The sequence below is a fragment of the Aedes aegypti genome, chromosome 3, assembly GCF_002204515.2.
Source record: "Aedes aegypti strain LVP_AGWG chromosome 3, AaegL5.0 Primary Assembly, whole genome shotgun sequence".
In the NCBI taxonomy this organism is placed as follows: Eukaryota; Metazoa; Arthropoda; class Insecta; order Diptera; family Culicidae; genus Aedes; species Aedes aegypti.
The window spans coordinates 276,315,406-276,328,840 of NC_035109.1; the positions used below are offsets into that span (position 1 = coordinate 276,315,406).

The 13,435-nt window shown below is 38.6% G+C and overlaps 1 protein-coding gene across 1 annotated transcript in view; it reads right to left on the minus strand.

Annotated features, from left to right (window-relative positions):
- Nucleotides 1-8,300: 8,300 nt before the first annotated feature.
- The window catches only part of LOC5575774 (TBC1 domain family member 16), a 46,341-nt gene continuing 41,206 nt past the window's right edge, over nucleotides 8,301-13,435 (minus strand). Inside the window, exons 5-7 of the mRNA XM_021850210.1 lie at nucleotides 9,486-9,592; nucleotides 9,235-9,416; nucleotides 8,301-9,169 (exon numbers count right to left, since the gene is read on the minus strand). Coding sequence (XP_021705902.1) covers nucleotides 8,970-9,169; nucleotides 9,235-9,416; nucleotides 9,486-9,592 — 489 coding nt within the window. The 3' untranslated portion in view covers nucleotides 8,301-8,969. The remainder of the gene's footprint in view (nucleotides 9,170-9,234; nucleotides 9,417-9,485; nucleotides 9,593-13,435) is intronic.

Consider the following 13,435-nt stretch of genomic DNA (forward strand, 5'->3'; position numbering starts at 1 on the left):
TGGTAAGAATGTCCCCCGTTGTTGAAGTTAGGAAGCCAAAACTTAATGGTTTTGTCTTCGATTTGCACTCGAACGTTGTGATGCCTGATATCAATGTATTTGCTACGTGCCGAGTAGCCAACTTCAGGTTCCTCCAGGTTTACAGCACTCTTGTTGTCGCTATGGATTACCAGAGCACCGTTCGCCTCGTGAAATTCGCGAAAAAATCCTCTCTATCACATGGCCTTTTGTGTCGCTGTAGACAGAGCCATGTACTCCGCTTCGGTTGTCAAAACTGCAACGGTAGATTGCCTTTTCAAATTCCAGCTTACAAGGCCACCACTTTCCAGGGATGTGTACCCGCTCACAGATCGCTGTGTATCGGGATCGCTACCCCACTCTGCGAAACTGTACCCATGGGAATTCGTCTCTTCGGTCTTTGTATACGTCAGCCTCTCGTGCTTCGTATCCTTTAAGTAGCGCTGTCCAATGCGCAGGTTCAGGGTTGCTACAAAAGCTGCTGATCAGACATACCGCATGACTGATGTTTGCCCTGATACACTGCGCAACGAACTGTAATTCTCCTACGAGCTCTCTGCAGGGAATGTTCTTCATGTTCTTCTCTTCTTCAGTTACAGGGCACATTTCCTTGGTAAGGGGCTGTCCATTTATTACGTAAGACATTTTTCGGGGTTGCTAACAACAATAATGGTGTTCTTTTGTCCTTGGGTACATACTAGAGTGGTTCAAAAAATCGTTTTTGCTCCACACCGCTCATTCGATTCTAGATCAAATTTGAGTGTCCTCCCAAAATTTTCATTTGCATGAAAACTGAGACGGCACAAGCCCTTCAAAGTTTATATGGAAATTACTATGGGAGCTCTTGATGATTAGAGCTACGTTGAAATCGTGAAATACATTCATCAGCTACAACTTTGCCGAAGACCATTTTCAAATCGGACGCCTCATTCATAAGTTATTGATTTATATCCATACACAAATTCTTCAGCAGTGCTCATTTAACTTCTGAACAGGCAACATTGCTGCACTTGGCGCGAAAGATAGCACGCACAAATCATGGCTACTATGTTTTACTGCATATAATCAGTGATGCCTCCACAACAGCCCAATAATTATAGCCAAAGTTTTACAACTCATTCAAAAACCAATAACTAATTACTGGGGCGTCTGATTTAAAAACGGTATTCGGCAAAGTTGTAGCTGACTATTGTATCTTACAGTATCAACGTAGTTCTAATCCCCAAGAGCACATGTGCAAATACTATGACCGATTGAATGAATTGTTTGCTTTTCCCATAGTAATTCCCATATAAACTTACAAGGGCTTGTGCAGTCTCAGTTTTCATCCGAATGAGCTCAAATTTTGGGAGGACACTCAGAATTTGATCTAGAATCGAATGAGCGGTGTGGAGCAAAAACGATTTTTTGAACCACTCTAGTACATACGCTATCACTTTTCAATCAAATACTCGGAGATGGGATAGATCTGGCTTCTTGCCTGAAAACGTATCAAGCGTGTTGCTGGACTGCCCTTCGTTGGAGATCGGATCGCTAGCTAAACTGCCGTGGATGCAGCATCTACCCAAAACCATTTTTCAAGCCCCGAATCCGCCAACAAACAACGTGCCTTCTCCTAAATCGTACGATTTATCCTCTCTGATGATCCGTTCTGCTGTGGGTTGTACGGTACCGTCCTCTCGTGCCGTATTCCGCTCTTATTCAAGAAATCTTGAAATGCTTTTCCAGATACCGTTTTGTCTCAAATTCCGAACGGACTCATATTCCGAACACTCGCTTTTTGTATGGAGATTTGGTTGAAATGTTTCGCTGAAATATGTCACCAAATAACAAGGAAATGGCAGTCAATTGCAATTCAATTTTACCGTCTCCAATATAATTTATACCGCGGGAGTAGGGATAATTCTCTAGTTTGAGACCAGTAGAACGAGCTCAGATAAATAAATTTGCGAAATTATTCATTTGAATACGATTTATTCGTGCTGTTCGGAATTTGAATCAAGGTGTTCGGAATATGAGAAAGACTGAACACAGTGTTCGGCATTTGAATCAAAATGTTGTTCCATACTTTCACGTGAAAACAATACTGAAACTAATTAATTTAACATTATTATTGGTACACCCAATAGCTAAGAGTTAGACTTTGAGAGGAAACTGAAATTTACACAAATATCAGCCAATTTATGCCAATCAGATGCATTTGAAGTCACTGTTGGCCTTAAGTGTTCGGAATATGAGTCAAAACGGTACTCCTGTTCGTTATCCGTTCAAAAACAATTGATTTTCTTCACCGTCTGGTTCTCCAAGTAGGCCTTGAACTTTTCAAATGCAGTGAACGCACCCGCTTTGGATTTCAAAAAATACAAAAACGTCATCCTGGTAGCATCGTCGATGAACGTGATTCAATACTTGCAACAGCCTTGTGATGCTTTCTAGATTGGTCCCCACAGGTCCGAATGGATTACCTCCAGCATTTCCTTCGCTCGAACATCACTTGACTTGAACGGAAGCTTTCGGTGCTTGCCTTCCGCGCATGGTAGGGGAAGGGGTGGTAAAATGAACACCTTAAGGAAATCATCTTGTTTCTGATAGAAAAACGAGAAATTTGTATAGTTCTATCGCATAACATAAAAAATAGGGATGTAATCTATAGCAGCGACATGGATTCAGAAAAAAATAACTTAATTTTCACATATTTTCATCGTTATCAAAAAGCGATACAAATGTTCATTTTACCTGCACTATGTGGGTAAAATGAACAACGGTAGGTGGTAAAATGAACACCATGCAAAAAACGTGAGCAAAACAAATATTTCTCGATTACTTTTTCAAATCGACGTAAGTAACTTTCATATGGTTTTGAGCAAATTAATTCAGAAGAATCACAACCTGTCTTTTAAAACTGTTTTAAAATTAATCAACTTTTTAATTTTTTTTCGCCGTGTACATCGCTTAAATTTTGCATACATTAAGCTCGCGTTCAAAAACTAGGGAGTTCCTGTTATTTCCCACAAAAAAAATATTACAAAATGATAAGCCGATTTATTCAGTTACTTTCGACGTTTTTCTACCAGTGTAAAATCGGCTCAAGTAGTGTTTTGTTTTGATTCGTGGTTAAGTCACTTTGTCTCTCCATACAGCGGGGCGGCGAAAGTAGTGGTTAGGTTGCGAAAGTTGAGAATCTTACTTTCGTCGTTTTGTAAATCCGGAAATTAAACGTTTTAAAAGTGAAAAATCGAATTTTTTCAGAGCGCAACGTGTAGAATTTCGTCTATGAAACACGTAGAATCGATAAAGTAAGTTTGTATACTTTTTTGACTTGAGTCTGTTAGAATAAGTTTTCGAGATTTCTGAAATTTTTCATTGCCCCACCGAACATACATCTATTAATGATTGTAACCCACTTAAAAAGAATTCTAAAGGTATCAGATTTGACATCATATCATAACGATATTCATCTCACTGAAAAACTTCAAGTCTTCCGAGCTAAAAGTTACGTCAGTTCTAATTACCAAACGTGGTTTTCTAAAATCTTAGTTTTCGTTGATATTTTCACTTCAATTGACCTACGTATCCACTCGAACACTCAGATTTATGCTCTAAATCTTCCATGCGTGATAAAAAATCATCGAAATCTGTTTTTTCTCGGTAACAGTCACGGTGTTCATTTTACCACCCCTGTTCATTTTACCACCACTTCCCCTACACAAATCTACATAGTGGTACCACTGATTTCACCATCGTAGTCAACCGCTTGACACTGTCAACGTTGAGATGCGCCAGACGTCGATGACACAGTTCCAAATTGGCTCATGGTTTTGCGACAAACGATTTGTTCCGTGCAGAGGCTCGTGCGCCACTACACATGCCTTCTAAGTGTAGATTTCACTCACGGACAACAGGTTAATCGCAAGGTCGTACCTTCCATGTCGGCTTGCAGCTGCACGTTTCCAATAGTCGCCACGGGAATCTCTTAAGCAGGGTTGCGATGGATCTTCTTCGCCAAAATTCACTTTTCATTTTTGCGTCACGAAGAGCATCGCAAAAAGCGAACGGATGCAACGTCGAAGAAGCAAAATGAACACACCGATAAGTGGTTCGCGAAGCCTCTCCCCTCGTAGGATTCATTTATCCACGTGCTGTTCATTCTCGTGATTCATTGCAAGGTTGCTTCTTCTCGTAAAGTCAAGCAAACACTCCACGTTAAGCCAGCTCCACGCAGCGCATGTGTTAAAACTACACAGAATGAGGCAACCAATGCAGAACTGGCTGACTGAGTGAAAATTCTGAGTAGGTCGCACTAATTAAGTGAGTTGCCGACGTTATCGCTTTCGGCTGTCCGAGATCGATGGAAAGGGAACTGTCAATGATATCCCGCGTGGCAGCAAACAGTTGGCCGTTGGTAAGATGGGGAGCTTTCTGAGATGTTTTCTAGCGAAAAGCCGGAAGGTGGTCGCAAATGCGAAAGTTTTTTCCCCATTTACTGCCGCTTCGGCTATTCAAATAAAAAAAATCTCTGAAAATCTTTAAAATTGGAATGTTTTTTTTTAATGTTTTCAGAAGCAAAACAAAAATGGAAACGAATTCCGCATTCCAAGCGTTCCTCCTCTGTGCGAAATTCACTCATTCAGTTTTGTTTACCACCGTTTGCACAAAACTGTGTACCGCCTCTTTGCACAGAATCTGTGCAGCACGAAAAGAGGCCAATTTTGTGCGCTCGGCACTCATTTTTGAGCGCAGCAAGTTTAGCGTGATTGTTGCAAGCCCACATGAAGATGATCGAAATCTCGATTACTTTTTCAAATCGACGTAAGTAACTTTCATATGGTTTTGAGCAAATTAATTCAGAAGAATCACAACCTGTCTTTTAAAACTGTTTTAAAATTAATCAACTTTTTAATTTTTTTTCGCCGTGTACATCGCTTAAATTTTGCATACATTAAGCTCGCGTTCAAAAACTAGGGAGTTCCTGTTATTTCCCACAAAAAAAATATTACAAAATGATAAGCCGATTTATTCAGTTACTTTCGACGTTTTTCTACCAGTGTAAAATCGGCTCAAGTAGTGTTTTGTTTTGATTCGTGGTTAAGTCACTTTGTCTCTCCATACAGCGGGGCGGCGAAAGTAGTGGTTAGGTTGCGAAAGTTGAGAATCTTACTTTCGTCGTTTTGTAAATCCGGAAATTAAACGTTTTAAAAGTGAAAAATCGAATTTTTTCAGAGCGCAACGTGTAGAATTTCGTCTATGAAACACGTAGAATCGATAAAGTAAGTTTGTATACTTTTTTGACTTGAGTCTGTTAGAATAAGTTTTCGAGAAATGAATATTTTTCTGTTCTTCGCGAAGAGCAGGCGGCGTGGATCGTACCGTTCACATTACCAAGCGATGGAAAATCACCCGATGATAGCGTCGGGAGAAACAGCGATCCGAAAATGAAACACGAACGAATGAAGCGCCCGAACGGTTGTTTGTGTTTATTCACAGATTCTGTTTTGATGCCTACGAAAATTCATCGTGCCTCGCGTTTCCAATCGTTGTTCAGCAACATTGTATTTCCCACGTGAATGCATGCGGATGGAAGCCGCTTGAGGTTCGCTTGGGATCTGCACATATGTCGCCCTCTTCAGAGTCCAGGATGCAGTCTTCTTTCTGATGTACCGGCTTGTGCAACACTAGCAACGCCGCCTGCTTATGACACTCAAAACCTGAGAGAGACTCGCGAAGAGGAAAAATATCAACGTCATATGCAGCCCAGATTCCGCTGTCACGAAACGTCAAATGCAGCCCGTCGTTTTTAAGGCTGAAAAAGTGAAAAGTTTTGTATTCAAAATAAACTGCTATTCAAATCCTCAGTCAGCGGTGCAGTTCTTCCAAAGATGCTGATAAATGTAACCACAAGGCTTGCTATTTCTAATGTCTGCTACGTTTGCTGGCATGGAATTTCACTCAAAAGGCGCAACGCAATATTTTTTTGCTGCGATGTTCATGTGAGAGTTTGAACGGCTTGCGCATGATTGATGAAAACACAGAGTGGAATAAGAAAAAAACTCAGCAATCGTAGAAAAAGAAGACCGTCTCCGCGAGTCTCGTCTCAGCTCAAAACCTCCGACTGCCTTGGATTTTTACTGACATTCAGATGCGAAATGTCCTAGCTTGAAACATCGAACGCTGGACTTATCCTGCTTGCCGATGCTCTTCTTGTTGTTGACTACCAGCAACGCTCCGCTAGAATCATCGCATCTTGCATCTTGATCACTGATGCCTGACGCGTCGAGCCCCATGCTCAGGGGTTCATATCGCCTTGGTAGCCCCATAAGCAAAACCAGCGAAAGCCACTCGTCGTTTAACTTGAATCCGATTTCTCCGAGCTTGTGGCAAAGTGGACATTATCGTTCATGTACTCCTATACTCGACGAACAATTTTCAAGTTCCAACCGAGTTCTTCTGCACTTCTGGAAAGCTGTCTTCAGGGTTGACCATGCTTATTTTGCTGTTTTCGCCTTCTGCACCAAGCTGTAGTGGTACGATGCAATACTGAGGCAAAGATCCAAATCCACCTGGGTGCCCTCCGAAGCTCCAAATCAACCTGCCCGCCACGTTCCATCGCGGTTCATTACCATACGCATGGCAAACGCCCACAAAACGTAATTATCCTGTCTGTTCAATTTTTGGACCGAGTGGAGTGACATACCACCACCATCCGTTTGTCCGCCCCCGGTTTGAATGTCTCCACCACCGCCGATTTGATTTCCAGAACCAGCTGGATTTCCTTTTCTACCGTTGTTATGTCTCACTCCGCCCATTTTCTCTTGATTTACAATTCAAATCTTGAAGGGAAAAATGCTTTAAGTGGAAAAATACTTGCGGCTTGTTTATTGGCCGTTACTATGGCTACTTCGCTAGCTGCCCATAACCTGAAAGCAGAGAAAACTTGGCTGGTCAGATAGAAAGCTTACAGAAGAATGATTTATTGTAAATTATGAAACGCAACGCTTACTAAGCTAACAATATCCTTCAGGAAAACCCTCCAAGTTTAACTAAAAGGTTTTTGGAGAAATTTGTCCCAGGAAATCCTACTAAAATTCCTCCATAAGTGCCCACGTTGATTTTTTCCAGTAATTCTTCAACCCATTTCGGTTAGAATTCCTCAAAAAATTTCCCAAAGATTACCTCTGGAATTACTCTAAAAATTCCTCCAGAGAGTATTCTAAGAAATCACCTACAAAACCTTTCGACTTACTTAATAACCACTCCTGGGATTCCTTCCAATGATCTTCTAGGGTATCTACGGAAGTAATAAATTTATCCAGAGATCTCCCACGGAGGTTTAGGAATTTCATTTATAGTTTTCTCTAATGAATCATTGATTTTTCAACCATGGATTACTGCAGCAGAGTCTTCAAATATTTCTCCAGTACTTTTTGAAGTAAATTTCCTATTGCATCTTCAAAAAAGTTCATTTAGGATCTCCAGCAGAAAGTGTTACAGTATTTATTGTTGTGATTATCCATAAGCAAATTTCTGCAGGGATTTCGTGAGATTTCGTGAGATGGCTTTCAGGGATTACTCCAGGACACCTTGCATTACACAGAGGAGCATTTCTCTACATTTTGGCATGGTAATTGACTTGGTAACGCTGTGTAAATAATTAATTGGTACAACCCAAAATCACTTTTTTTGAGGGTCCAAAATATGACCGTTACCCTAATAATATACCGTCGGCATTGAGAATAAGAAATTGAAAAACAGAACGTCTTCAAAGAATGTTACGGATGCTTTTCATAATCCTTTTCCAACCAATAAGAACCTAAGGCTGAAATTTGCAGCTAATATTGGCTTTTATATTTGATAGATTGGCGCATCAGTCAAGAGTTGCCTCTTCGATCACATCCATGTTGGGAAATGAGAAATGTTGTCTTCTTCTTTGTCTTGGCGTTACGTCCCACCTGAGACAGATGCTGCTTCTCAGTTAATGACCACTTTCACGATTATTAAGTATGTAAGAACTTTCTGAGCCTATTGACCATTTTTACCTGTGTATATCGTGGGGCAAGCACGGAGATACTCTATGCTCTGGAATGACTAGAAAATTTAAAACCTGAAAAGATCCTTGACCAGCTGGTTTCAAACACGAAACCTACAGATTGGCTGCGCTATTACGCTGCAATAACCCAGGTATATGCAAATATTCCTTAACATTCGCAATTTATGTGGTGAATTTGTGCAAAAACTTCCTAGTTTTTCAACTGACGATTGTGTTCGGTAACTTTTCATTGATGTTACGCATTCGTTTTATAATTATATTTTTTTTGATTATATCTCCTGATTTTTCATCTATCGATAGGGGTGTATGAAATCAGATTTCAATATAAAAGCAACTATTTTTTGGTTGTGACATGGCTACAAAAAATCATACTGCTGGTTGATAATCGTGTTACTGGTAATGATTACAAAGCAAAGCTACAAGACTAGATAGTTATTGTTTTTCGTTAATCCTGGCACCTTATGTGCCTTTGTGTCTGCGTGTGTATGATTGTATTTTAATATATTTATTCGCTGCCGTTCACTTGCAATTTCTACTTGTTAAAGTTTGTGTACTAATATAGTAACTTATGTAGCATATCAGTTAAAAAGTTTGAAATTCAATTTCCGTAACATTAAAATAACAGCATTAGTATCTATATAGTTCTGCAATAAATAGACTTAGCTAGGTGTTTCTTCCCATTAAATGAGGTCATTCAAAGCCTAGTGACCTTCAGAACTAACTAAAAACTAAGCGAATATCCTACATATAGATTCCATTATGTGTACGTGGTGCCTAAACTAAGTAAAATAAAGCTTGATCTGATTCACTGTCATGCTGCCCGTAAGGTTTTTGAAACTGTCTTCATATCACTGCTGGAATGTTCCATTTTATCGATTCGTTTCGTAGTTTGTCCTACCCATACGAATTAATCTACGGCCAATGCACACTTTTCATGGTCCAAATGGCCGATGCACTCGATCGATGGATGATGTCCCGAATCCCACATTCCTGGTCCGCACCTTTTACACAATCCAGACAGCGTGCAGGGAATTTTGAGGAATTGTCGGAACTGATGCAGCAAACCACGGGCCTTACGCAGAATCAGCTGTCCGTCCATGTACATAGCTGGAAATAGATAAAAGTGTGAAGTTATGAAATTTACCTCCTTCCTATCAAAAAGCAACTCTCACCTAAAGAACTAAAATGCAATAGCATCTCGTCAGTTCGCAGGTCTTGAGCAATTACGTCGTCGGCATAGACCGCGATGATAGCCAGACAGAGGAACAGGTGGAAGTAGTCGGTCAAATAGTTGGACCAACAGGCTTCCCACATGCGGATCGCCACGGCCTCGGTGAACTCACGTTTGAAGCATCTGTAATTTGAAATAATGAAAATTATATGATGAATTCATGATGTAAAACTACAATTCCACTTTACTTACAATAAGATCCAACGATGGCAAAATAGTAATTCCGTGGCATCGGTATGTTTTTGTAGGTGTTTGTAGAAACTAGGAACCATAAGTCGTATCAATTCCCTCAAATAACACTGCAAGAAACGACAAAATGTACAACAAATTAGTTACGCTCGATGATCTTTTCAATAATAAGTAACGATTAGTTCAAAACTTCTTTTTCAACAGATCCCGTCAATTTGTTTGTTTCGCGCATGATATAAGACCGGTAGTACGGACACCAAAATGGACTATGGCCGAGGATTTGCAAGCACTTATTGTGTTTGGACGTCATTTTTATGTTTTTAATCATTTTTAAATATACCTCATGTATTATATTACTATGATCCTTAATTGGAATTGAACTAAAATTTAAATTTGCTTGACTTTTATGATGTCAAATTGGCTAAAGTCAAAAAATAGAAAAATGTAACAATGAAATAAAGTTCAAAGTTCATATTTAAGGAACGCAATATGTCCCAAAAGTTATGCACCATCTGAAAGCTTATGGTGCAACACTTTTATCAAGCATGAGGATGGAAAAAAATATTTGGTTGAAGTTTTATTACTATTCAATATTAAACTTTAGTAATTTTGATAATTTTGAACATGAAAAACAACTCTTGTCGCGTCATGTCACCGCCATTTCAAATATTGCACATCAAAAAGCATCCTTAGATCTAACAAAAAACGTTTATTTTTTTTTCAGAATTTTGCTGATTTCAAGTTAGAGCTATTTTAATAATTCAATATTTTACATTGCACGATTTTTTGCACGATATTCTCCGTACAAAATTATTTTAAAATATGTTTAACCACTCTTCATACACATTTGATACACAGTTTGATTAACTCGGTCAAATACAAACAAAATTTGCGCTTTCAGCCAAATTTTATGGCATATAGAAATATTTCTAAGAAAAAAATATTGTTTAAAAAAAAAGTTACGTAACATTCGAAAAACCCCTTCTGAAACAATAAAAACGCCAAATAGCATATCCAGATTACATATTTCATCAAATAAGGCGATAAAACTAGTTTTGGCCAAACTTTATTTTTTTCCGACAATTGTGCACTGGTTGATACAAGAAAGCGTAGAGCGTATCGATGTAGGCTAAGTGTAGGACCAAGTAGGGGGACATGGGGCAAGAAGGACACCCGGGGCAAAAGTGCCACCTCTAATTTCACGTAGTTCAAATTAATTTTTTGATGTTTAACGCAGGACAAGAATACATTGAGTACTAATTGTGGGTTGTGTAAATATTACAGTTAAAAATGTTTAGTACAAAAAATTAGAAAAATGTGTTAGACTCACCAACGAGAAAAATGCGAAATATTATAAGAATGTAAGACTGGAAAACAAGGATTGACACTCAATGAAGACAAAACATATTGATTTTACCGCACAGTATCGATGATTTACAATTGTTTAATATAGCTGTGAGGAATTTTTTTCGAAAAAAATCTTTTGACATTAAGTTTAACATATATAAAAACAGTTTGTCTTATGGGGCAAGAAGGACACCGCTATTATCTCATATAAAATCGAATGAACTTTTATTTTTCTTGTTTAATATTGCATTAAATCAATGTTTCCTACTAAATAAAATCAAAACAAACCATCTTGGACATTCAAATTGGTTTCTGATTATTTTTACTATTATTGTTACAGTCAAATGAGATGAGAACTAAATTAATTTCGTAAAATTACTGTTTAACTATAAGTCAACTTTTATCCCTCAGTTTTTATCTTTACTTACTCTAGAATGTATCGTTTAGGCGGGGGAATAATAATATACAAAATTTGTGGCATTTTGCTCTGGTGGTCTTCTTGCCCCATACGAGTGGCACTCTTGCCCCGTGCCTCGTCGAAAAACCTCATAAGAAGGGACATTTTCAAAAATCTAAAATCAACATGTGTTTCTTATATTTTTGAAATCTATGGATAACATCATTTAGAACAAGTGGTGAATTTGCCCCTACCCTGGAATAATCTTCAAAAACTGTGCTAATCAACCATGATTTGAACCTATATATCTTAAGGTGTCCTTCTTGCCCCCAGCCCCCCTACACAATGATTTGGTGATACGGAATATGAAATCTGGGAATTACTCCAGGAATCTCTCCAGTTTGCTGACATACTCAAAAAGGATTTCTTCCAGAAATTCGTTCTTTTTCTTCTAAGCTGTACGCTATTTTTTGCTGTTTAACCCTCAAAAGACCGAGACGAACCTTGATTTTTTAAATGACTGCAATTCGCAGAATAGCTGATCAATTAAATTGAAATAAATTTTGGAATGCAATTAATTTGTCTTCCAATCCTTGGATGAGATATTCCCCTGGCCCCTCCCCATTTTATATGTGATGAAAAGCGTGGATACGAGGGATCCAAAATTGGCGTCAAACGGTTATCTCAACATCCAAATGAGCTAGAAAGCCGGTGTTCCAAATGAGCTAGAAGGTTGGTATCTTAGACAAAGTTATTCATCAGATCAAGGGCTGTCTGGCTACGAAAAATCTAGTTAAGAATTCATCCGCTAGGTGGCGCTAGTGACAAATTTTCATCAATGGTCTGTATCTTAAGATCTTTATCAGCTAGAGGGTTGGTGTCTTCAGCAGAGCTGTTCAACAGACTAAGAGCTATCTGGCGGTTAAAAGTCTTGGGGATTTTGGGATTTTGGGCGCTGAAAAAAAAACTTCGATCATCTCTATCTCAAAGTGTCTTCGGCAAAGATATTCAATTCCAACCTTCTAGCTGATAAGGATCTTAAGCAACAAAATTGTTGCACATTGTTGCTGATTTGCTACGGGTATGTGTCCAATCAGGATTTGAAGTAATTTCAAATTTTATCAGCGTTTTTAGGTAGTCAGCTTTTGGCACACCTCTTAGTTGTTTAACGCATTGGTAATAATTTCTTGTCGGCCATACATTGGCGCAAAGTCTAAAAAAGGAACCAGGAGATAAAAGGTTGCTGTAAGTATTTTTCAATGGTTTTCTAAAGGAATTTCAAGTAGGGGAACTGTGGGTAAAATGAACAGGGGGGGGGGGGGGTAAAATGAACAGGTTTGTGTTCTACGGTTATTATTCTATAAATCTATGCAAAACATAGCACCATCCTTAATACTCAGATTAAGAATCTATTTCGACAACTCAAGCACGATCTAGAACTGTCAAAAGCTGGATAAGTAAACAAAAACAAAGTACGCCTCTTGGTTTTCTCATGTGATGTAAATTTTCACTCTTGGAATTTAAGGTTTTTATAACTAAAATCATCAAAAATCTATTGGACTGCGTAGCACATGATATCTTTAAGGTTTTAATGATAAGTAGACGGAAATTGAAAGTATTTTTATCTTTTAAATTCTTAGAACAAATGATTTGAATATGTTGATTCTTTAGGGGTAAAATGAACAACTAGAGATGGAGGTAATATGAACTACATGGCAGGGCGAATATTACCGGATTTTATTTCAGATGCCGAGAGTTTTCCGGAGAAAATACAAAGACAGACATCGGCAGCCATCGAAATGGTCGCAGCTAAACGTTCCATTGATTCCAGAATGTCTGTGAGATATGCATTGTTCATGTACCAGATGCCGAGAATTATACCGCAACCCGTTCAAATTAAATGGTGTTCATTTTACCCCCACTGCATGCTCATTTTACCCCCAGCATGTGTCCATTTTACCCCCAGTATATGTTCATATTACGCCCATTGTATGTTCATTTCACCCCCAAGTATATGTTCATATTACCCCCGTTACATGTTCATTTTACCCACATGTTTGGAACATTGACTCTATGGAAAGAAATTTTCAAAACTCTAATAATGTTGATAACATTCTATTTCCATCACAATATTTCAACTTGTTACATGGCATAAACATCCTTCTTCAATTCTGAGCTATTGAAAAAGAATCTGACAGCTTCATAAGCA